This window comes from Erinaceus europaeus, chromosome 6 (genome assembly GCF_950295315.1).
Source record: "Erinaceus europaeus chromosome 6, mEriEur2.1, whole genome shotgun sequence".
Classification (NCBI taxonomy): Eukaryota; Metazoa; Chordata; class Mammalia; order Eulipotyphla; family Erinaceidae; genus Erinaceus; species Erinaceus europaeus.
In genome coordinates, this window is record NC_080167.1 from 31614543 (window position 1) to 31637569 (window position 23027).

Here is a 23027-nt window from a genome sequence, read left to right on the forward strand (position 1 = left end):
TGGCACATATGCTAAGTTTCTCATGTCTCTGTGACAGGTGTCTGCAAAACATTCTCACTCCAAACTTACGTCTTTCTCCACCATCATACCCCAGAAATTTAAGTTCCTTATACCCTATCTCTTTCCCTCCCTCTTCAGAGTTCTTTGATTTGCTTTAAAACTGGCCTGGTCTTACAATTCTTTGCTTGAATGTATTCTATCCATTTGTTTCTCCTATGTAGTTCAGCCAGCCGGAAAGTATAGCTAAGTTCCAACAGTAACATACAAATAATTGGGCTACAAAAGGAAGACAGAAAGGATAAGAAGGTATTCTAGAGGAAATAATATAAGAAAACTTCCCCACCCTAAACAACAGAAAGGACATCAAGATTCAAGAAGCCCAGAGATTCCAAACAGAACCAACCCAGAAGTGAAGACAATAAGACACATCATAGTTACAAGGGAAAGAATTAAGGATAAAGGAAAGTTCCTGAAGGCTGCCAAGAGAAAATCAAAAAAGTGACATGCAGAGGAAAACCCTTAAGAATATCAGCAGACTTCTCCAATCAAACTTTAAAGCCAAAAGAGAATGGTAAGACAATTATTGTGTTCTCAATGAAAAAGGTTTTCAACCAAGGATGGTATATCCTGCTAGACTGTCATTCCTACTAGATAGAGGGAGAGAAACCTTCTAGGACAAGCAAAAGTCAAAGGAGATAACTATCACCAAGCCTGCCCTGAAAGAAGTTATAAAGGCTTCTTATAAGCAGGAACAACATCACCAAAAAACTTGCCATATATCAGAGCAAAAAAAAAAAAAAAGAATTGTTGAATAATGTCTTTAAAATACCTTAATTCCATAATATCAGTAAATGTAAATGGCTTCAATTCATTTATTAAAAGTCACAGAGGAGGAAGATAAATCAGAAAACACAATCCAACCATATGCTGTCTGCAGGAATCTCACCTGACTCAACAAGACAAACACAGAATCAAAGTGAAAGAATGGAAAATATCCTACAAGCTAATGGACCACAAAAAGGGGAAGGAACAGCTTATCTCATCTATGACACAACAGACATTAAAATAAATTAAGTGATAAAAGATAAGCATGGACATTACACATTGCTCAGAGGATTGATGAACCATGAATATTTAACAAATATGAATATATATGCACCTAATGAGGGATCATTATAGTACAGTAATAGTATGAAACTTCAACAACTCACTCTCATACGTAGACAGATGTTCAAAGCAAAGAATCAACAAGGAAACAATGGAATTCATTGAAAAGATGGATAGACTAGACTTCCTGGACAGTTTCAGATTTCTTCACCCCAAGAAATTGAAATAACCTTTTTCCCAAATCCACATGATATATTCTCAAGGATAGACCATATGGTAGGCCACAAAGACAGTGTCAACGGGGCTGAAGGGAGGCACACTTGGTTGAGTGCAAAGTCACAATGTTCAAGAATCCAGGTTCAAGCCCTTGGTCCCTGCCTTCAGGGAGAAAGTTTCACAGGTTGAGAAGCAGTGCTGAAGGTGTCTCTCTGTCTCTCATTCCTCCCCTCTTCCTCTAAATTTCTCTCTGTCTCTAATGAATAAATTTTAAATATTAAAATAAATAAATAACAGTATCAACAAATTCAATAGCACTGAAATCATCCCAATCATCTTCTCAGACCAGAGTGGAGTGAAGCTAACACTTAGCAACAAACAAAAAATTAGTAAAAGTTATAAAATTTGGAAACTCAACAACATACAGCTTAACAACCACTGGTTCAAATAGGAACACAGGCAAGAAACTGAAATGTTCCCAGAGTCAAATGAAAATGAAGAAATGTGCTATCAAAATATTTGGGGCACAGCTAAAGTAGTACAGAGAGGGAAATTCATAGACATATAAGCACATATTATAAACAAGAAAAAGCTTAAATGAATGACTTTACTGCACTCATTAAGGATTTAAAAGAAGAACAAATGGACTCTAAAGTAACCAGAAGGACTGAAATCATTAAAAATAGGGTAAAAATAAATATCATCTAAAATAAGAAAACCAGGGCCGGGTGGTGACACATTGGTTGAGCATGATTATTACAGTGAACAAGGACCTGGGTTCGAGCCCCTGGTCCCACCTGCAGGGGGAAAGTTTTGCAAGTAGTGAAGAAGTGATCCAGCTGTCTCTCTGTCTCTATTACTCTGTATCTTCCCTTCCCCTCTCAATATCTGGCTGTCTCTGTCCAATAAACAAATAAAAATAATAAACAATTTAAAAAATAAATAAATAAAATAAGAAAACCACATAAAAATCAGTAAGACAAATGCTGGTTCTTTGAAAAACTAAACACTGACAAAATATTAGCTAGACTTTCTTAAAAAAAAAAAAAGACAAATAAATAGAATTGTAAATGATGGAGGAGATATCACAACAGACAACACAGAATCCCAAAAAAAAATTAGAAGCTTTTATGAACAACTATATGCCACCAAGCTAGAGAATCTGGAAGAAAAGGAAGAATTCATAGAAACATATACCAGGGGCAGAGCCAAGATGTCAACTTGGAAGCAGCTGCTGGCATGAGCTCTGACAACTGGTTGAAAGGGTAGGATCCAGGCCATCAGCAGGATGGGGAACAAGAAGTTCTAAGTGTGACATCAAGGAGGTGACTATAGCTCAATTTGGGCTAGAAAATAGAACAAAAAGAAAGGAATTTTTTTTATTATTTCTTCCCCTCCATAACCAGACCCCAGGGGTAGGAAGCCGCTGCTAGCAGTCTCCCGACCTTTTTTCTTTACCAAGATTCCTGGCTCACCAGGGGTACCATTCCAATCCTGTTCCTTTCTGAATCCCTTGGCTATTTTTTTTTCTGAGGGATTAGCCCCAATTGAAGTGAAAATTTCTGACCAAACAAAGCCTCACCCTACCTGGGAAAGACTTCCTGGAAGTTTTTTGTTTATTTTTTTTATAATACATTGTCTAGGCACACTGTGCCTGAGTTAACTGGGAGCCATTGAAGCTGCAGACCCACTGTTAGGGCTTTTTACTCTGTTTTTTTTTATTATTACTATTATATACTTGTATCCCTTTGCCCCACCACCTCAGGTTGAAAAAAATTAACTCTCAGTATATTTTACACTGCTAGATGACTGAGTGTATTATCCATTGTGAGAGGAACTTGTTTCACTCTTCCTACCTCCTCTATCCATTCCCCCTTCTCTCTCCTCCTAGCTAATTAAAAAAAAACTCTCCTTCCAATGTTCTTTTTTTCTGTTTTTTCTTTGCTTTTTTCTTTTCTCTGTTATTTTTTCCCCTGTCTTCCTTTCTTCCTTCAACCTCCCTCTGCTTTCTGAATTCACTGATACTCATTTGTGAAATATTTTGGGGAAGAAATCTTACTGAGAGTGGATTCCCTTTGTGTGTTTTTCTGCTCTACTTCCCTTTCTCCTCTTGCTACCCCTAGAATTTACAGTGGACAATAGATTTGTATAACTGTCTATTCCTACTATCCCTTTTTTCCTTTCTTTTTCTTTTTCATTTGGATTTGGTTGCTATTTTTTCTTGGACTGGAGACATTGTTGGGATAACTGGTATTGGTTAAACTGCTTCAATCCTTGATTCAGTTACTATTGTAATTTCTGAGGATGATGATTGCATTTGTCATACAGGTATATAGTATAGTGTGCCTTGTACTCAAAAAGCAACAACTAAGGAACAACAGAACATAAAAATAAAAAACACATTAATAAAAAAATGGATAGATCAAGAGCAAATGAAACTGCTACTACAAGAGCCCAGAAGAAACTACATTTTTGAGTAAATACTTTAATTAAAGCTGTTGTTCTTATCTTTTCTCTTTTCTGTCTCTTGTTTCTTTTTCTCTTTTTTTTTAAATGTTGTCATACACTTCTTCCTTTCTTATTTCTCTTTATGAATTTAGGAATTATTTTGGGAAAGAAATCTGACTCAGAGGGGACTCTCTATGTGTGTATCTCTGCTCTACTTCCCTTTCACCTCTTGTTACCGCAATAATATACAATGGATAGTAGATTTGCATAACTGTCTATTCTTGCTATCCCTTCTTTCTTTTCTCTTTCTTCTTCACTGGGACTTGGTTAATATTTTTCATGAACTGGAGACATTGTTTGGCTAACTGGTAGTGATTAAATTGCTTCAATACTTGCTTCAGTTGCTACTGTAATTCCTGAGGTTGGTGAGTGCAATTGTCATAAAAATATTTAGTACAGTGTTGCTTGTAGTCAAGACACAACAACTGAGGAACAACAGAGCATAAAAATAAGAAACACATAAATAAAAAAATGGGTAGATCAAAAACAAATAAAACTGCTACTCCAATGAATGAAGACAAGAGCACAGAAGAAACTACAAATCAGCCAGAAGTAACCATAGATAAGAAAAGTATGCAAGAAATAATAAACTTATTAATCACAGAAATGAAAACAACATAGGAGGAAAGGGATGGCAGTATTAGGGAAACAACAGTTGAGACCCCCAAGGAAAATACTGATTATCTTGAGGCAATCAGAGAACTGAAAGCTGAAATAGCTGAACTGAAGAAAGAAGCTGAGGGAAGGGAAAGCAGACTAAGAGAAGCAGAAAACAGAATTAGTCAGAGGATGTCTTAGAGAAAACTAAGAAAGAGGTGAAATAGCTCAAAAAGAGATTGAGAGACAATGAAAACAACAACAGAGACATATGGGATGATCTCAAAAGAAGTAACATTGGTATAATTGGCATGCCAGACGAAGAAAGAGAGGAAGGGGAAGCAAACATTCTAGAGGAAATAATAGAAGAAAACTTCCCAGACCTGAATAACAGAAAAGACATCAAGATTCAAGAGGCCCAGAGAGTACCAAAGAGAATCAACCCAGATCTGAAGACACCAAGACACATCATAGTCACAATGAGAAGGAGTAAGGATAAAGAAAGGATCCTAAAGGCTGCAAGACAGAAACAAAGTCACATACAGGGGAAAACCCATAAGATTATCTGCAGACTTCTCCACTCAAACTCTAAAAGCCAGAAGAGAATGGCAAGATATCTATTGAGCTCTGAATGAAAAAGGGTTTCAACCAAGGATAATATATCCTGCTAGATTTTCATTCAAACTAGATAGAGGGATAAAAACCTTCTTAGACAAACAACAGTTAAAGGAGGAAACCATCACCAAACCGGCCCTGAAAGAGGTTCTAAAAGACCTCAAATAAACAAGAACATCATTATAATACTTGCAATATATCAGAGTAAACAAAAATTTATTTTGAACAATGGCACTACAATACATTAAATCCATAATATAAATAAATGTCAATGGCTTAAACTCACGCATCAAAAGGCACAGAGTGAGAGGATGGATCAGAAAATATAACCCAACCATATGCTAACAATTAGGGACCATCTAAATACGTCAAGCAAGCACTGAAAGAATTTCAAAAATACATCAATAGCAATACAATAATAGTGGGAGACTTCAATACGCCACTCTCACTCTTAGACAGATCAACAATGCAGAGAACCAACAAAGATACAAGAGAATTGAATGAAGAGATTAACAGACTAGACCTCTTGGACATTTTCAGAGTCCTTCACCCACAAAAACTGGAATACACCTTCTTTTCAAATCCACATAACACATACTCAAGGATAGACCACATGTTAGGCCACAAAGACAACATCAATAAATTCAAGAACATTGAAATCATCCCAAGTATCTTCTCAGACCACAGTGGAGTAAAACTAACATTTAACAACAAACAGAAAATTATTAAAAGACACAGAATTTGGAAACTAAACAACATACTCCTTAAGAACCACTGGGTCAGAGACTCACTCAAGCAGGAAATTCAAATGTTCCTGGAAACAAATGAAAATGAAGACACAGCCTATCAAAATATTTGGGACACAGCTAAAGCAGTACTGAGAGGGAAACTTATAGCCATACAATCACATATTCAACACCAAGAAGAAGCTCAAATGAACGACCTTACTGCACACCTCAAGGACTTAGAGGAAGAGGAACACAGGGACCCTAAAGCAACCAGAAGGATAGAAATCACTAAAGTTAGAGCATAAATGAACAACATCGAAAATAAAAGAGCCATACAAAAGATCAATGAAGCCAAATGTTGGTTCTTTGCAAGATTAAACAAAATTGACAAACCCCTAGCCAGACTCACCAACCAAAAAAGAGAGAAGACTCAAATTTATAGAATTTTAAACAATGGAGGAGATATCACTACTGAAACCACAGAAATCCAGAGAATCCTGCGAAACTTCTATAAAGAAATATACACCACCAAGCTAGAGAATCTGGAAGAAATGGAGCAATTCCTAGAAGCATATGCCCTTCCAAAACTGAAACAAGAAGAACTACAAAATCTAAATGCACCAATCACAAAGAAATTGAAACCGTTATTAAGAATCTCCCCAGAAAGATATCCAGTGCTCATGGATTGGAAGAATAAATACCATCAAAATGAATATTCTCCCCAGAGCCATATACAAAGTTAATGCAATACCATCAAAGTTCCACCAAGCTTCTTAAGGGAATAGAACAAACACTACAATCATTTATCTGGAACCTGAAAACACCTAGAATTGCCAAAACCATCTTAAGGAAAAGAAACAGAAATGGAGGCATCACACTCCCAGACCTTAAACTCTATTATAAAGCCATCATCATCAAAAAAGCATGGTACTGGAACAAAAATAGGCACACAGACCAGTGGAACAGAATTGAAAGCCCAGAAATAAATCCCCACACCTACAGACATCTAATCTTTGATAAGGGGGCCCAAAGGATTAAATGGAAGAAGGAGGCTCTCTTCAGTAAATGGTGCTAGGGAAACTGGGTTGTAACATGCAGAAGAATGAAATTGAACCACTTTATCTCACCAGAAACAAAAATCAACTCCAAATGGATCAAAGACCTAGATGTCAGACCAGAAACAATCAAATACTTAGAGGAAAATGTTGGTAAAACAGTTTCCCCCCTACACCTCAAGGACATCTTTGATGAATCAAACCCAATTGCAAGGAAGACTAAAGCAGAAACAAACCAATGGGACTACATCAAATTGAAAAGCTTCTGCACATCCAAAGAAACTATTAAACAAACAAAGAGACCCCTCACAGGATGGGAGAAGATCTTCACATTCCATACATCAGACAAGAAACTAATCACCAAAATATATAAAGAGCTCAGCAAACTTAGCACCAAAAAAGCAAATGACCCCATCCAAAAATGGACAGAGGATATGATCAAAACATTCACCTCAGAGGAGATCCAAAAGGCTAACAAACATATGAAAAACTGCTCTAGGTCACTGATTGCCAGAGAAATGCAAATTAAGACAACACTAAGATACCACCTCACTCCTGTAAGAATGGCATACATCAAAAAGGACAGCAGCAACAAATGCTGGAGAGGTTGTGGAGACAGAGGAACCCTTTTGCATTGTTGGTGGGAATGTACATTGGTACAGACTCTGTGGAGAGCAGCCTGGAAAACTCTCAGAAGGCTGGACATGGACCTTCCATATGATCCAGTCATTCCTTTCGTGGGGTTATAACCCAAGGACTCCATGACACCCAACCAAAAAGAGGTGTGTACTCCTATGTTCATAGCAGCACAATTCATAATGGCTAAAACCTGGAAGCAACCCAGGTGCCCAACAACAGATGAGTGGATGAGAAAGCTGTGGTAGATATACACAATGGAATACTATGCAGCTATCAAGAACAATGAACCCACCTTCTCTGACCCATCTTGGATAGAGCTAGAAGGAATTATGTTAAGTGAGCTAAGTCAGAAAGATAAAGATGAGTATGGGATGATCCCACTCATCAACAGAAGCTGACTAAGAAGATCTGAAAGGGAAACTAAAAGCAGGACCTGACCAAATTGCAAATAGGGCAACAAAGTAAAAACCCTGTGGTGAGGGGTAGACATGAAGCTTCCTGGGCCAGTGGGGGGTGGGAGTGGGTGGGAGGGATGGGTCACAGTCTTTTGGTGGTGGGAATGGTGTTTATGTACACTCCTAGTAAAATTAGTCATATAAATCAGTAGTTAATTATTATGAGAGGGGGAAAATTAATTGTATCTCTCGAAGTTTTTTGAACTCAGACTGAATGTTTTTAATATATAGGCTGCGTATTTGATAGGCGGACTCTCTCAAAAGCCTAGACATAGTAGATCAGAAGCAACCAATAGCACAGCTATATACAAGATACTGGGTACTGTACAGAAAACCATAACAAAAGGACTTTTCAAAGTTAACCCAATTACCAAATAATGTGATGATAACATTAACTATCAATTGTCGTTTTGAACCCTAAGACAGCAGGAACCTCACATCTCCACTATAGAGCCTCTACTTCCCCCAGTCCTGGAACCCTTGGATAGGGCCCACTTTCCCGTATGCCTCTCCCAATCCATATCTAATAATATTGCATCCGCCGATCACAACCTAACCAACACAACGATTGCCACCTCAAAATGCTTCACTTCAGACTGTGTCCAGAGACTTCACGTGTGGAATGACAACCCTTCAGCTTCATTACTCAGGTGAGACCTTTCCTTTCAGAGTATATTCTAATTCCATCTCAGGTGGTTCACCTTCTAACAAAGTCCCAAAACCTAGATATACACCAGTTTCTGTGAGAGAGAGCATATGTTCACACGTAACCATAAACTACTGCAAAATATATACCTGAAAGCAGAAGTACACTAGAGTTTGCAGTGAGTATCCCCCTAACACTTCCTCTCCACTATTCCAAGCTCTGGGTCCATGATTGCTCAACAATTTGTTTGGCTTTGTATGTTAACTCTCTTTTCAGTCACCAGGTTCCAGATGTCATCAGGATGCCTGCCAGGCTTCCCTGGACTGAAGACCCCACCAATGTGTCCTGGAGCTCTGCTTCCCCAGAGACCCACAATACTAGAGAAAGAGAGAGGCAGACTGGGAGTATGGACTGACCAGTCAACACCCATGTTCAGCAGGGAAACAATTACAGAAGCCAGACCTTCCACCTTCTACAACCCACAATGACCCTGGGTCCATGCTCCCAGAGGGATAGAGGGTGGGAAAGCTATCAGGGAAGGGGATGGGATATGGAGATTGGGTGGTGGGAATTGTGTGGAGTTGTACCCCTCCTACCCTATAGTTTTGTTAATTTATTCTTTCTTAAATAAAAAAATAAAAAGTGGGGGAGACACCCAATACTTGCATAAGATAATGACACTGAAATACCCTAACCCTAGAATTTCACTTTATGCCAATGGACTGATTTCACCTATTAAAAGGCACATATTAGAAGGTATTAGTTTTCTGAACCAATGCATTTCACCATACACAAAAAGTAAACTCCAAATAGATCAAATACTTAAAGGAAATATTGGCAGAACTCTTTTCCATCTAAGTTTTATAGACATCTTTAATGACTCAAGTCCAATTGTAAGGAAAACAAAAACAAAAATAAATTAACAGGACTACACCAAATTGAAAAGTTTCTGCTCAGCCAAAGAAACCAGCACCTAAATAAATAATTCCTTACAGAATGGGAGATGGTCTTTACATGTCATACATCAGACAAAAGGCTAATAATCAAAATATATAGAGTTCACCAAATTCAGCAACAACAAAAAAAATGACCCTATCCAAAAATGGTATTAAGATATGAATAGAATATCCAACGGAGATCCAACAGGCCAACAAACATATTAAAAATGCTACATCATTGAATGTCAAAGAAATGCAAATTAAGACAAAAAGGAGATATCAATTCATTCCTATGACAATGTTTTACGTCAGAAAGGACAGTAATAACAAATGCTGGAGAGGTTGCAGAAGTAAAGGAACCTTCCTCCACTGCCGGCGGGAATGGTAATTAGTCCAACACCTATGGAGAACAGTCTGGAAAGCTCTTAGATAGCTAGACATAGACCTATGTTAATACCTGGTAATTTCTCTGCTGAATATTCTAAGGAATAAAACACCCCCAATCCTAAAAGGTCTATGTATACCTATGTTCATAGCAGCACAGTTTGTAATAGCCAAGACCTGGAAGCAATCTAGGTATCCAACAGCAGATAAGTGGCCAAGAAAATTGTGGGTATATATACTACTCAGCTATTAAGAATTATGAATTCACCTTTTTACCTCATGTTGGATGGTGTTTGAAGGAGTACTGTTAAGTGAGCTGAATATGGGATGATTTGAGAAGTAATAACAGAAAGGGGAAAAATAAAGTAGACCTTGGACTGGGTTTGGTGTATTTCATCAAAGTAGAGTACTCTAGAAATTAGGGCCATCAAGATCATCATCAAAAACCCTCTTGTGAGTTCTCCAGGACCTTACCTTCACTATAAAGTAGCAATGGTGGGAACTGCCCCACTTTGCAAAGGACAGCCTACTCTTCCATTTAAGGAGAATCAAATCTGAAATTAGTGCAGTCTAGAATGTTCCCAGACTGTGAGCTCAGACTGACAGGGGCTCAGAGGTTAAAATGGCTCCTGTGTTAAATATGAATAGACTTGTGCCCTGGGTCAGACTGGTGTGGTAAATAGTTAATTGTATTTATTTATTTTCTTTAAATTTGGGAGCTAATCTCTGCCATAATCCAACTTTCTAATTCTATTCTCAATTCTAACTACATCTTGCCAAACAATATACTTAGTCTACCTCCATGTTAACTATCAAGCTCAAACAAAAATTACTAAAGTCATGGACACCTAGGAACATACATCCGAGTTTCTTATTCCCTAAAATCTCTATTCTCACCTGCTCTATTCCTACTTTATGGTTCCTGTTTATTTAACATCATTTCCTGCTTTATATCTTAACTGGGGGAGTCGGGCTGTAGCTCAGCAGGTTAAGCGCAGGTGGCGCTAAGCTCAAGGACTGGAGTCAGGATCCCGGTTCGAGCCCCCGGCTCCCCACCTGCAGGCAGGTCCCTTCACAGGCGGTGAAGCAGGTCTGCAGGTGTCTGTCTTTCTCTCCCCCTCTCTGTCTTCCCCTCCTCTCTCCATTTCTCTCTGTCCTATCCCACAACAATGACATCAATAATAACTACAACAATAAAACAACAAGGGCAACAAAAGGGAATAAATAAATAAAATAATATAAAATAAAAAATATATCTTAACTGGAAGTTGAATGAGTTTGGAGTATTACACCAAAGTAAAAATTTCTGGGAGGAGGGTAGATTTTTCAGCTCCACTTTAGGAGTGTTAGAGTGGGGACATAGATCTTTGGTAACGGGAATGGTGTTAATATATATACCTATCTACTATTTGGAGAAGACTTGTCCTGAAAAGAGTACAACCTAGAATGTTCCTAGCTATGACCATGAAATGTGAGTTCATACCTACAGTGATGTTATACAGGATCCTGTGCTAAATATGAATAGACATATGCCCTAGGTTAGATCAATGTGCTTTACATTTAATGGTATTTATGCACTTTTTCCATATCTGGCAGCTACTCCCATCCATGTTCCAGCTTTCTAGTCTTATTCCCAACTCTGACACCATCTTTACAGACACTACTTTCAGCTCACCTACATGTTAGCTGTCAGGCTCAAGCAAAAATTAGTAAAGTCATGGGTTCCTTGGAGTATACCCAAAATAGACTTCCAAGCTTCTTCCAATATGAAAACCCCAAACCTCATCTGCTAGACACTTATCTTTATGCTCCTGATTATTAAACAATTTGTTCTGTTTTATATCTTAATGCTTTTCAGCCACCAAGTTGAAGATGCTATCATGGCACAAACCTGACTTCCCTAGACAGAAGACCTTTCCAATGAGTTCTGGAATCCCACCTCTCCAGAGCCCTGTCCCACTAGGGAAAAATAGAAACAGGCTAGGGGTATGGATCAAGCTGTCAATGGCTATGTTCAGTGGAGAAGCAATAACAGAAGCCAGACTTCCCACCTTCTGCACCCCATAAAAATTTTTATTCTATATTCCCAGAAGGATAAAGAATAAGGAAACTTCCAATGGAAGGGAAGGGATATGGAACTCTGGTGGTGGGAACTGTATGGAATTGTACCTGTCTTACTGTTGAGCTATGTCATGGTCTGCACAATTTCCCAGCATCTCCCCCTTTCCTTTTGGAATCATGCCATCCCAGACAATAGAACGCAGGAGGAGAGAACTGACTTCAGGATTATAAATCTTTCTCTCTAAGGTTGACCACACCCTGGAAATGAAGTCAGCTAAGGATTCATCGGTTTTTGGTAAAGGGAGTTAATGGGGACTGAGGCCTCTCCTGTGGATGGGGTTAACCTCTCCCATGCTTGTGTTGCACAGATGCATACCTGTTCAAAATAACCAGTTGGAAACTTGGCTTCTGCCTGCTGAATTCTAGTTTCAAACTCTCCCACTCCAAAAAGTGCATTAAAATTCCATTCTAGCTGTTTGTGACTATTTTTCTGGGATTGTTTTGAGCATTCATCACAAAAGTATGCATCCCATTGCAGGTAGAAGGGGTCTGGGAGCGCAGCACGAGCTAACTCCCTCCAATCCTGGGGTGTATTAAGGTGCTGGAAAAAGCCTCATAAAATGGACTTGGTCCATGGGGCATAAATACTGTCCTCCTTCACTGCCTGCCTGAGTTCTCTCAGTTCTCTGCAGGAGGATGGATGCCACACCTGAGGCTTTTGTCTATTGGGGGGCACATTTACCGGGAAGGTGTGGACTTGGTTTGATGACACGGGGGAAGGAGTCACAGAAGTGGAAGCTGCTGGGGTAGTGGCTGCTGGGGTATCGGCTGCCAGAGTTACCGGAAGAGAACCCTTGGGACAAACTGTAGAGGAATTAGGGTGGTTAAGTGCCGAGAACATCTCTTTTAACTTTTATATCTCAGCCTCAAGGTCTCTTAATGACGAGGTATCAGCGGGGGGAGGAGTCATGGAAGTGGAAGCCACTGTAGTGGCTGCAGGAGAAACCGAACACGTGTCTGCGGAAGCAGAACTCTCAGGGCAGACTGCAGAAAGCTTAGGGTGTTTAAGTGCTGAGAACATATCCTTTAACTCTTGTATCTCAGCCTCAAGGTCTCTTAACCTTTTGGCAGGACGTCTTATACATATCCTGAGATTTGCGAACATAGCCAATTAAAGTGTCTCTGAGATTGAGACCCTGTCCCATGAGAAAAGAATAGAATGTCTGGGATGCCTCCTCATAAAGTGGAAAAAAATCCCATGGTGGGGGGAAACGCAGGGCTGCAGAGTCAGGTGGCTGCCACTTACCTGTGTCTGGGCAGCTTTTCTGGACCTCAGGCCAGGCCACCCAGCGGGGAATGAGTGCGGGACACGTTGGGTACCAGGTGTCGAGCTGCGCCATGGTGAAGAGAGAGAGGAGATCCAGAGCATAGAGAAAACACAAATCTTTATTTGCGCTGGCACCTCAGAGTTGGGTGAAAGAGAAAAAGCTTGGGCCACGTGGAGGTAGCAAAAATGGCCGCCTCATGCAGCAACCTTCCCTGCGTCTAACCACCGAAGTGAAGGGCCGGCAAGAGAGAGAGGTGCGGAAAAAGAAGGGCTTTTATGGGAGTAGCTCTCACAAGAATGGGAAGGGGGAGGAGTAACCATAGCACTCCAGGGTAGGATAATAACTCTCAGGAGAATGGGAAGGGGGAGGAGTAACCAAAGCACTCCAAATATCATGGGGAATAGATAATGCCCTGAAGGCACAACACAGCGGAACAGGCACTCCGAGAATGTCCCAACTCTAGTGGGAACTAGCAATAGCCTAAGGGGACAACATGGCAGATGTGACTGTATCTGCACAATTTCCCAGCATCTTATCCCACAATCTTGTCAATCATTATTAAATCACTAATAGAAGAAGAAGGAGGAGGATGACACACTAAAAAATGGTGAAAAGAGACCCAAAGTGTCAATCAAAATATGAAAAATGCTCAATATCATTGATTATCACAGAAATGCAAGTAGAGACCACAATGTAACACCATTTTATACCTGTGAGAATGCCATACATCATATCTGTGTTGGCAATGATGTGGTAGTGTGGGAAGGAATCCTTCTGAACAGCTGATGAGAATGTAAATTGGTCCAAGTTCTGTGGAAAACAGTCTGGAGACATCTCATAAAATTAGAAATAACTAACCCTGTGACCCATCAATCCTTCTCTGAAAATTTCAAAAATAAATAAATAAAAACACCCTTCCAAAGATATCTGTCGGGAAATTGTTAAGCCAGCTCCCCCTGCTCCACCCTGCATTCCTGATATTATGGCCTAGCTACATAATCATTGTTTTGCCTGAAAGATCCCACCCATTCGATTCCTTTGATCTATCTTTCAAGACCCTCCCTGCCTCCAGTGTATCTCTAATCCCACCTGTTAAAACCCTTGCAACAGTTGTTAAGGAAGTCTCTACCTTCCCAGCGCCCTTTTGCCTTTCTCCACTCCTTTCCTAGCCATTTCCATTTCTGACTTGTTACTTCCGGGTTTAGCCTTTAAAAGCGTTGCTCTCTGATCAATAAAAACATTGCATTGCCACTCCACCACAAGTTCAAGTCATCTTTCGCACATTGCTGAGTGAGTAGCAGCCCAGGCTGGCTCCAGTTGAGTTCTCTCCAACCCAGAATACGTGCCCGGGAAGAGGTACCCCCACACTAGCCCGGCAGATATCTATGTATACATATGTTCATCTGTAATAGCCCAAACATGGTTAAGGAAGTTGTGGTATTTATTCACAATAAACTACTATTCAGTTATTAAAAATGATGAAAGCATTTCATTTGTCTCATCTTGGATGGAACTTGAAGGAATCATGTTAAGTGAAATCATTCAGAGAGAGAAAGATGAATTCCAGATAATCTCACTCAGAAGTAGAACATAAGAAATGAGGGAAACCTAAACACAGGTTGAAACCTGGACTAGATGGGGTCTGTTGTATAAGGCCAAAGATTGAGTGGGTGAAGGATGTGAGAAAAGATTACCTGGAGTCCAATGGGTATACAAATGGTGGATGAAGGCCTGGGTTGGTGGTGGGAGTGGTATGCAAACACTTATCATAGAAAGGCAAGAAACTGCACATAGGCGGCAACTGACTTATAAAGCATTAATTCCTGAATAAAGCAAAACAAGACAAAATCACATATGCAATATATTCCTACTGTTTCCCCTTTGATCAAAAATCAAGTGATGAAAGAATTCGTGTTTGGTGTTACGGAAATATAAGACCTTAGGTCAGTGAAAAATATCTGTAAATTTATCACTGTGAGAAGTGGACAGGAGCCATGTAACTTCAGTATCTAATGATGTATTAATTTTTTGGCTTATTCCCAATATTAAGATGTCTCATTGTGTATAGCTGGAAATCAAGCATTAGTGGAGTCATTTTATAAATAAAATTAACTATCACAGCTAAAAAATAAATTCAGCAGGAGGAAGTTAGTTTATACCCTTTAATTTCTCCCATGGCCAGTATAAATGAGTGTGTAATCTTGAAATTAGGATGGAAGTAATTAAGGTTCTTTTCATGTCAGCCATACTTTAAAATCTTTTCTGCAAAGTCTACCCATTCATCTTCCATGTCAATCCCTATCTGCTTCTCATTCAACTCTTATGTGGGTCCTATTTTAATTGTCTTTTTCTGGCTTTTAACCAACATCCTTATCTTCTTACTTTATAGTGTCACTTCTCCTTTCTATCTTGAGCACTTGGAGTCCTAATGGTAATTTGATATATTTGACCCTTTTGGCACATCTTTTGAACTGATCCCATCTCCTACCACTGGCCCCAGTGAGTATGGTGTAAGAAAGCTCTATCAGGGCTTATAGTTTCAAGATTCACAAGTTCTGATAAAGTGTCTACCTTACTTTCCTCTTCTTGAACACTGCCTAGCATATCACAGGTGTTTAACACATGTCTTTTTATTTGTCATTACCAGGTTTGTTTCACCATTCCAGGCTAGCATTTTCAAATAGAAGAAGAGACAGAGAGAGAAATCAACAAATATTTTTTTATGAATAAACAAACTAGAGATATAGAAGACAAATGATGCACTAATGCAGCTTTACTGTGTAAATATTACAAGTTTCCAGAAAATAAATTTAAATCTATAGCCCAAGAGCAACACAGTACTTGGGAATCCATAAAATAACAGTGCTATGAAGCAGTCAGTTGCTACTGAAGAGGAATGATGAGGAGCACAGTGCAAATTTAATTTGGGTATAGTAGATATGAGTGAGAAAAGAAAGAAAAATAGGACATTATCATATAAAAAAGAAGTAATTAATAAAAAAAACTAAAACTCACCTTTATCAAAATCATCTTCTTTAATTGCTTTTTCTTGAAGTTTCTGAAGTTATAATCTTAAAGATTTTACCTATGTTGGTTTGAAGAAGAAAATATAAAAAGCAAATTACAATAACATTTAAGCAAATTCACATTTTTAAATCTAAGAACATTCAGGAAATATTTAGAAAAGGAACTTTTGAAAGGGGGCAGGCAGTGCTGCACTTGGTTACGTACACATAGTACTAAGCACAAAGACCAACACAAGAATATGGGATAGAGCCGCAACTCCCCCCTGCAGAATGGATGCTTCACAAGCAGTGAAGTAGTGAAGCAGTAAGACAGGCAGCTATTTTTCACTCCCCCCCATTCCTCTTTCAATTTTTCTTTGTCTTATCCAATAAAATGGAAAAAAAATGGCCAACAGGAGCAGTGGATTTGTAGAGCTGGCACCCATCCCAATGATAACCCTAGAAGAAAAATAAATAAATAAATAAATATTTTTAAAAATAAAAGAACTTCTGTATTTTCCTTTAAAAATGAGTAGGGGATTGACAAATAGCTCACTTGGACAAGAGCATTTCATTCCTATATGTTCAACCCAGGTTCAGGCCAGGCACCCACCTCACTGAAGGAAACTTCAGTGCAATTATCTCTCTCTCTCTTTCTCTCCTCTTTGTCTCTATCTAAAAAGAAAAGAACTGCAAATATACATTTTCCAGTATCAAATGCATTCATTTCTCTTTTAAAATAATATAAGGAAAAGTACAAATTGAGCATAAAATATACAGTTAAAATATTATTTTAAACAAAAAGAATCAAACCAGACCTACATGAAAATTGCATAGTAAAAAAAAAATACAACTTCCTGAAGTGTCTCTCTTCTAAGTCTAAGACAGATAGGAATGCAATGATGGAAGGGATTCAAGATGGCATCACTCTAACAGCTCCTGAACAATTCTCCAGGAAACAGAGACAATAATAACAGCAATTACAAGAGCTCCAGGAACCCACAATTATAGAAATAATTTCTTGAAACCAAGAAAATACAAAGGCAGAGGAAGAGAAACACAAGGAATACAGGGCAGGAGGAAAGGCCAGTCTAAAAATAGAGACCCCTTCCTCACAAGGCTCAGTGCCTGTGTAATAAGGTCAAAGGATGAGCAGTCCTGAAGACTGCAATCAAAATGTGAGCAGCCAAAGTTACAATGGGAATCTTAACTACATCCGAGACCCATTAAATCCACTGGATTGTCTTCCCTCCATGCCTAAAATCTCAGCACCTCTTGCAGACCCCATCTTCCTCAAGCCTTTCAGTATATATGCATCTAGTGATGAGAGTCTCCGCCCCTTGATAACAACTCCACCCAACACAAACCTTGGGAGGGCCCCAGATGCTAGAGATTTACTAGTCACTGGCAGACTACAGTCCACCCTCAAGCTGGGCCAATTTGTATTGTCAATCCAGATTAAGTCACCCCCCCATTACTGCACATCCTGCCTAAAGGCCACTAGCAGAGCCATGCCCAGGGCACACTTGCATCATAATCCATAAGAGGGGTCCCAAAACACCTGCATGGGACCCTCCAAAGGGTTAAGAAGTGGCTATGCATCCCAGCAGAGTCACATTCTGCCCCAGCCTGCACAATGACTTCAGCCTAGGACCCTGTATCACTGCCATGACTGATGAATGCTAGCCTTGGCAGGCCCAGGGCCTCATCCAGCCCACTCCATGAACCCAGGATGGTCCCCAATTGCCATAGCCTAGTAGTCCTGGTGGGCATCTGCATAGCCACATCCAGGGCAGTTTCATGCTGTGAAATATGAAATGAACCTCAAACTACAATGCATGCTCCACCAGAGGCTCCCCAGTCCTTAAAGACCCCAACCAGACACTGTACAAGGCAGGTCCTTAAAGCCAAATATGTGACAGACCTTTGTATACCCCACCCACTAGACCTAAAGACATCATCAGAACCTAAACCAATGCCAGCCTGCATCATGACCCATGGTAAAAAAAAAAAAAAAAAAAAACAAATTCCAGTGCATACTCCACTATAAAGGGCCACTAGCAATCAGACCCAAACAGAACCACATCCACGGAGACATCCCATACTGCCACTCAAGGCAGGGACTCCTGAGTACTGCAAGTACCCTGTCAGAAACCTGTGTGTTGTAACTTTAACTTAAAAGGGCCTTTGGTTACGGCACATAATGGATTCAACTGAGAGATGGCCTGGAGTAGGCTAAAAGGAATCAAGGTTTATTAGGGTGATTCAGGGGTAAAGGACAAATATCTAGGTTCTGTAAAATAAGCAATTATCAGCTGGGATTGAGAACACTCTAGCCCAGAAAGCTTGTGAGTCAGTTACCAGGAGTTCAGCCCCAGTTTTCATTGTTGCAGTCAGCAGCAAGTCTAGAGAGTTCTGGGAAGCCTTAGCTGGGGTCACCATGTCCCACAGAAAAGCCAGGGAAATCAGAGGCAAGAGTCGGACAGATCATGAGAAAGGTATCTAGCAAGGTTAAAATTTACGTATGTCCAAGTCCTGGAAAAGAACCATCCTCCACACCATCTCTCCATCCAGAATCTCAAATCCACACCAGTCACTCCCCAGCATTGCCTCCTCACCCAGTATCCAGTCACTGCACAAATGCAGGCAAAGAAGGCCAGACTTCCAGCTACTTGCAAGTTCCATCAGGCTGACACCATCTGCAGCCAATTACATTGCACAAAACCTGTGTATCCAACTTAGTGCCATCAGGGCACTGTCTAGGGCTTGCATATACTGTGGCCTACCTTGGGACTTCTCCAATACTGAACTCCCCTTGGTTTGATACACACCCATCATCTCTAGCCAACCGCTGACCTCTGAGTCCCCAGGGAAACATAAAGCATGTTGGCAGCACAAAATGGGGAGACCAAGAAAATCCAACCTACCAACAACTCAAGAAAAAAGCCTAGAGACAACAAGGGCAACAAAAGGGAATAAATAAATAAATAATGTATAAATAAATATTTTTTAAAAAGAAAAAAAGCCTAGAGAATAAGTGCAATAAATCAGAGACAATTAAAGTTTTTATTTGAGGTAGAACCTGAAAAACTAGTCCACATATTTGCCAGTAAAGTGATAAAAAGTAAGGAAGAAAACTTCATTGGAAAGGAAAAAACAGCAAGATGAGATCACAAAGAGAACGGGAATCAAAATCTAGAAGGAAAAACAGTGTTAAAATAGAGAAACTAAGCAGAACGCAATACATAAGGACTGTGAGGGGAGGAAGAACACCAGGAAACGTGGACTGGGCATAGTGTATTGCATCAAAGCAAAGGACTTAGGAGAGGGAGTAGGAGAGAGAGATAGAAGAGCCCTGTGAGGTCCTGATGCACCATCATATTAAAGATTGTGCCATAAAGCATTAACAGCCACAGTAAAAAATAAAACAATAAAATTTAAATTAAATACAAAAATAAACACATGATTTTAAAATTAGAATATGTACTTAAACTCAATGGGTTATCTAGAAGGATGGAAGAGAATGAAAAGAAGGACTCCACGAAACCCTTCTAACTCCTAAGATACAGATACTTTCCACTATAAAAAAGGGTATTGTCAAATGTAGCACAGAGACAGAGTATATGTTTTATATGTATATGGCACTGAGTTTTGTCTTTGGCACATACAAAAACAATAAATAGAAATAAATAGGTAATATCATTGTCTTATTATTTTACAAAATACACTAAAGAATTCTGAATATGTTCACTTGTAATTTTTCTTAGTAACAGGAGGCCTAGGAATTTTCTATAGATATATCTTTCTATTATTTTTTTGTTCTTTCTAGTTTCCTTAATACATTTTCTTTTTTTCTTTTTTAAATATTTTTTTAATATTTAGTATTTATTTCCTTTTGTTTTATTGCTGTAGTTATGATTGATGTTGTTGTTGGATAGGACAGAGAGAAATTGAGAGAGGAGGGGAAGACAGAGAAGGGGAGAGAAAGATAGACATTTGCAGACCTGTTTCACCGCCTGTGAAGTGACTCCCTTGCAGGTGGGGATCCAGGGGCTCAAACTGGGATCCTTACGCCGGTCCTTGCGCTTTGCACCACCTGCACTTAACCCACTGCACTACTGCCAGATTCCCCTTTTTAATATTTTTATCTTTATTTATTTATCGGATAGAGAGAGAGATCAAAAGGGAAGGGGGAGATAGAAAGGGAGAGATACACCTGCAGCCCTGCTTCACCACTTGTGAGGCCACCACCCTGCAGGTGGGGAGCCAAGGCTTGAGCCAGGATCCTTGTGCCAGTCCTTGCGCTTCACACCATGTGCACTTAATCCACTGCGCTATAGCCTAGCCCCCTCTTGATACATTTCCTTTAACACACCTAGCTGGGTATTTCCCTATCCATCGTGTCAATTGTCCTTCCTCTATATTGTCACTGTCACTTGCTCTTGCTTCTATTCCTGTGATTTATTGAGCAAATACTTACCAATTATATACAACATACAAATATGAGCCCTCTAGACTCACATTCTTGCGTAGGAAAATAAAAGGTAAGCATAAGAATATGTTATGGAGTTTCAGTTGCTATTTTTTCTTTTTTTATGTGTCAACTTAAAAAGAAGAAATAGTAACTGAGTTAAATAAAAGGAACCAGAAATACTGGTAGATGGCAGGGCTGCAGAACTAAATAAGATTTCATAGAAAAAGGTGACATTGGAGCATAGATTTTAAAATGGTATAGAGGTGAAAAGTTTGACTCTCCAGGAAGAAGAAAAAACATTCCAACAGAGATAAGAGTTAGTACAAAGGCTCTGAGCAGAAACATTCCTGGTATTATAAAGTTTAATCCAGAAAGACAGTGAACTAACTAGGAGGAAACTGCTGAAGACAAAGTCAGAGATATAATGTAGAATGCATCAAGAAAAACCATGAAGACAATTCAAAAATTGGTATATAACCAGTGCATCATTCAGCTCTAAATGCTGGTGACTGAACCTGGACCCTCTCAAATATAAGTCCTTTTACTACTGTGGTGCTATTTCCCCAGCTCCATTTAAAAGCTCTGATTTAACTCTAAGGGTCACAAGTAGCCACTTGAAGACTTGGAGCAAAATGGTATAAAACATTATATATTTAAATAGTATTCTGAACACTTAGAAAAAGGGTAAGACAGGAACTATAGTGGGACAAGTGGTGTTGTCTTTGATACAGCATGCATATTTATAGTGTACAAGGACCTAGACTCAAGCCTCTGGCCCCCACCAGAAGGGGGGGTGTTCACAAGTAGTAAAGCAGGGTTCTCCCTGCCTCTCCTATTTATCTCCCCTCACTCCCTCTCAATTTCTTTCTGTTTTATCCAAAATAAATCTAAAAAAACTTTTTAAAAGAAGAAATATAAGTGTTTCAATTTCTTTGTCTGTGATTTGTGCATTTAGGTTCTGTAGTTCTTCCTGGTTCAGTTTTGGAAGAGTATTTTTCTAAGAATTCTTCCATTTCTTCCAAATTCTCTAGCTTGGTAGCATATAGTTGTTCATAAAAGTTTTGCATGATTTTTTGGATTTCTGTGGTGTCTGTTGTGATATCTCCTCTATCATTTACAATTCTTATTTATTTGAGTCTTCTCCTTGAACATTATAATATGTGTGCTCAACCAGGTGGACCACCACCCAACCCTGGTTTCTCCTCTACTTCTTTCCTTGGCACAACAAGTTAATATTTCCTTTTAAGATTTAATTTTCTCAGTCCTGCGTAACCCGGCATAATCTCTAATGGGATTTGATTTGCATATTTTTATTTATTAGTGATATAATATTTATTTACAAAATTACATGTCAGCAGAGGTATAATTCTATACCGTTCCCACCACCAGAGTTCTTTGTTGGAACTTTGTTAATGAATGCAGATTGGCTTGGAAGCCTGTCTGAAACTATGCTAAAATCCAACTATTTCTCTAGATGGGTAACAGAGAAAGGACATCAATACCCTGTTCTGTCTTTACCAACAATCAGGAAAGAAACAGTAAAGACATCTTCTGATTGTTACAAAAAGGAATCCACACTGAAGCCATCTGTCTGAAAGTTCCTATCAGTCAATTCCAAAATTTCAAACAAATGACATAAAATTTAAACCATACAACTATTGATCCTTTATAACTCCCGTTTGCCCTTGCCCTGTTGGAACTTATCTTGGAGCTATCCCCATAGTTGTAGATTTGAATAAACATCTTTTCCAGTAATATTACAGTATGATTTGAATAAACATCTTTTCCAATAATATTACAGTATGATTGTTTCTCAGTTCACAAGGGCTTTCCACAACCACAGCCCCTGAAATTTCATATCCTACATACCCCAATGGCTTTATGACTCTCTCCGATGATGAGCCTTTGCACAAATGGGCCCTCTAAAGAACCATAATTTTCAGGACTTCAAAGACTCCAATCTATCAAAAATTCTAAGTTCTCAAGAGGCTATAATATATAGTCAGGTAAAGGAAATTGAAAAAAAAATAATAATAAATAGTGGTGCTACCAAAATGCTTCAGGCCAAATCTTATGAACTGCAGTGAAATAACAGTTAAATTTCTATTTGTTGGGTTATTTGGAAGGAAGGGAAGCTGGTCACTACTACACATTCTGCTTTTGCTTTATCTGAGTCAAATGTGAGTTTTTGAGATATGTCGTTAAGGTTCGGGGGCTCCAGCTGGCCGGGCTAGCTTCGCAGCGGCAGACAGAGATGACCAGAGACATACG

At 39.2% G+C, this 23027-nt stretch overlaps 1 protein-coding gene across 1 annotated transcript in view; it reads right to left on the reverse strand.

Annotated features, from left to right (window-relative positions):
• Nucleotides 1-23027, reverse strand: part of DISC1 (DISC1 scaffold protein) — a 457161-nt gene that overhangs the window by 423355 nt on the left and 10779 nt on the right. The window contains 1 exon segment of the mRNA XM_060192533.1: nt 16289-16362. Within this exon segment, the coding sequence (XP_060048516.1) occupies nt 16289-16362 (74 nt within the window).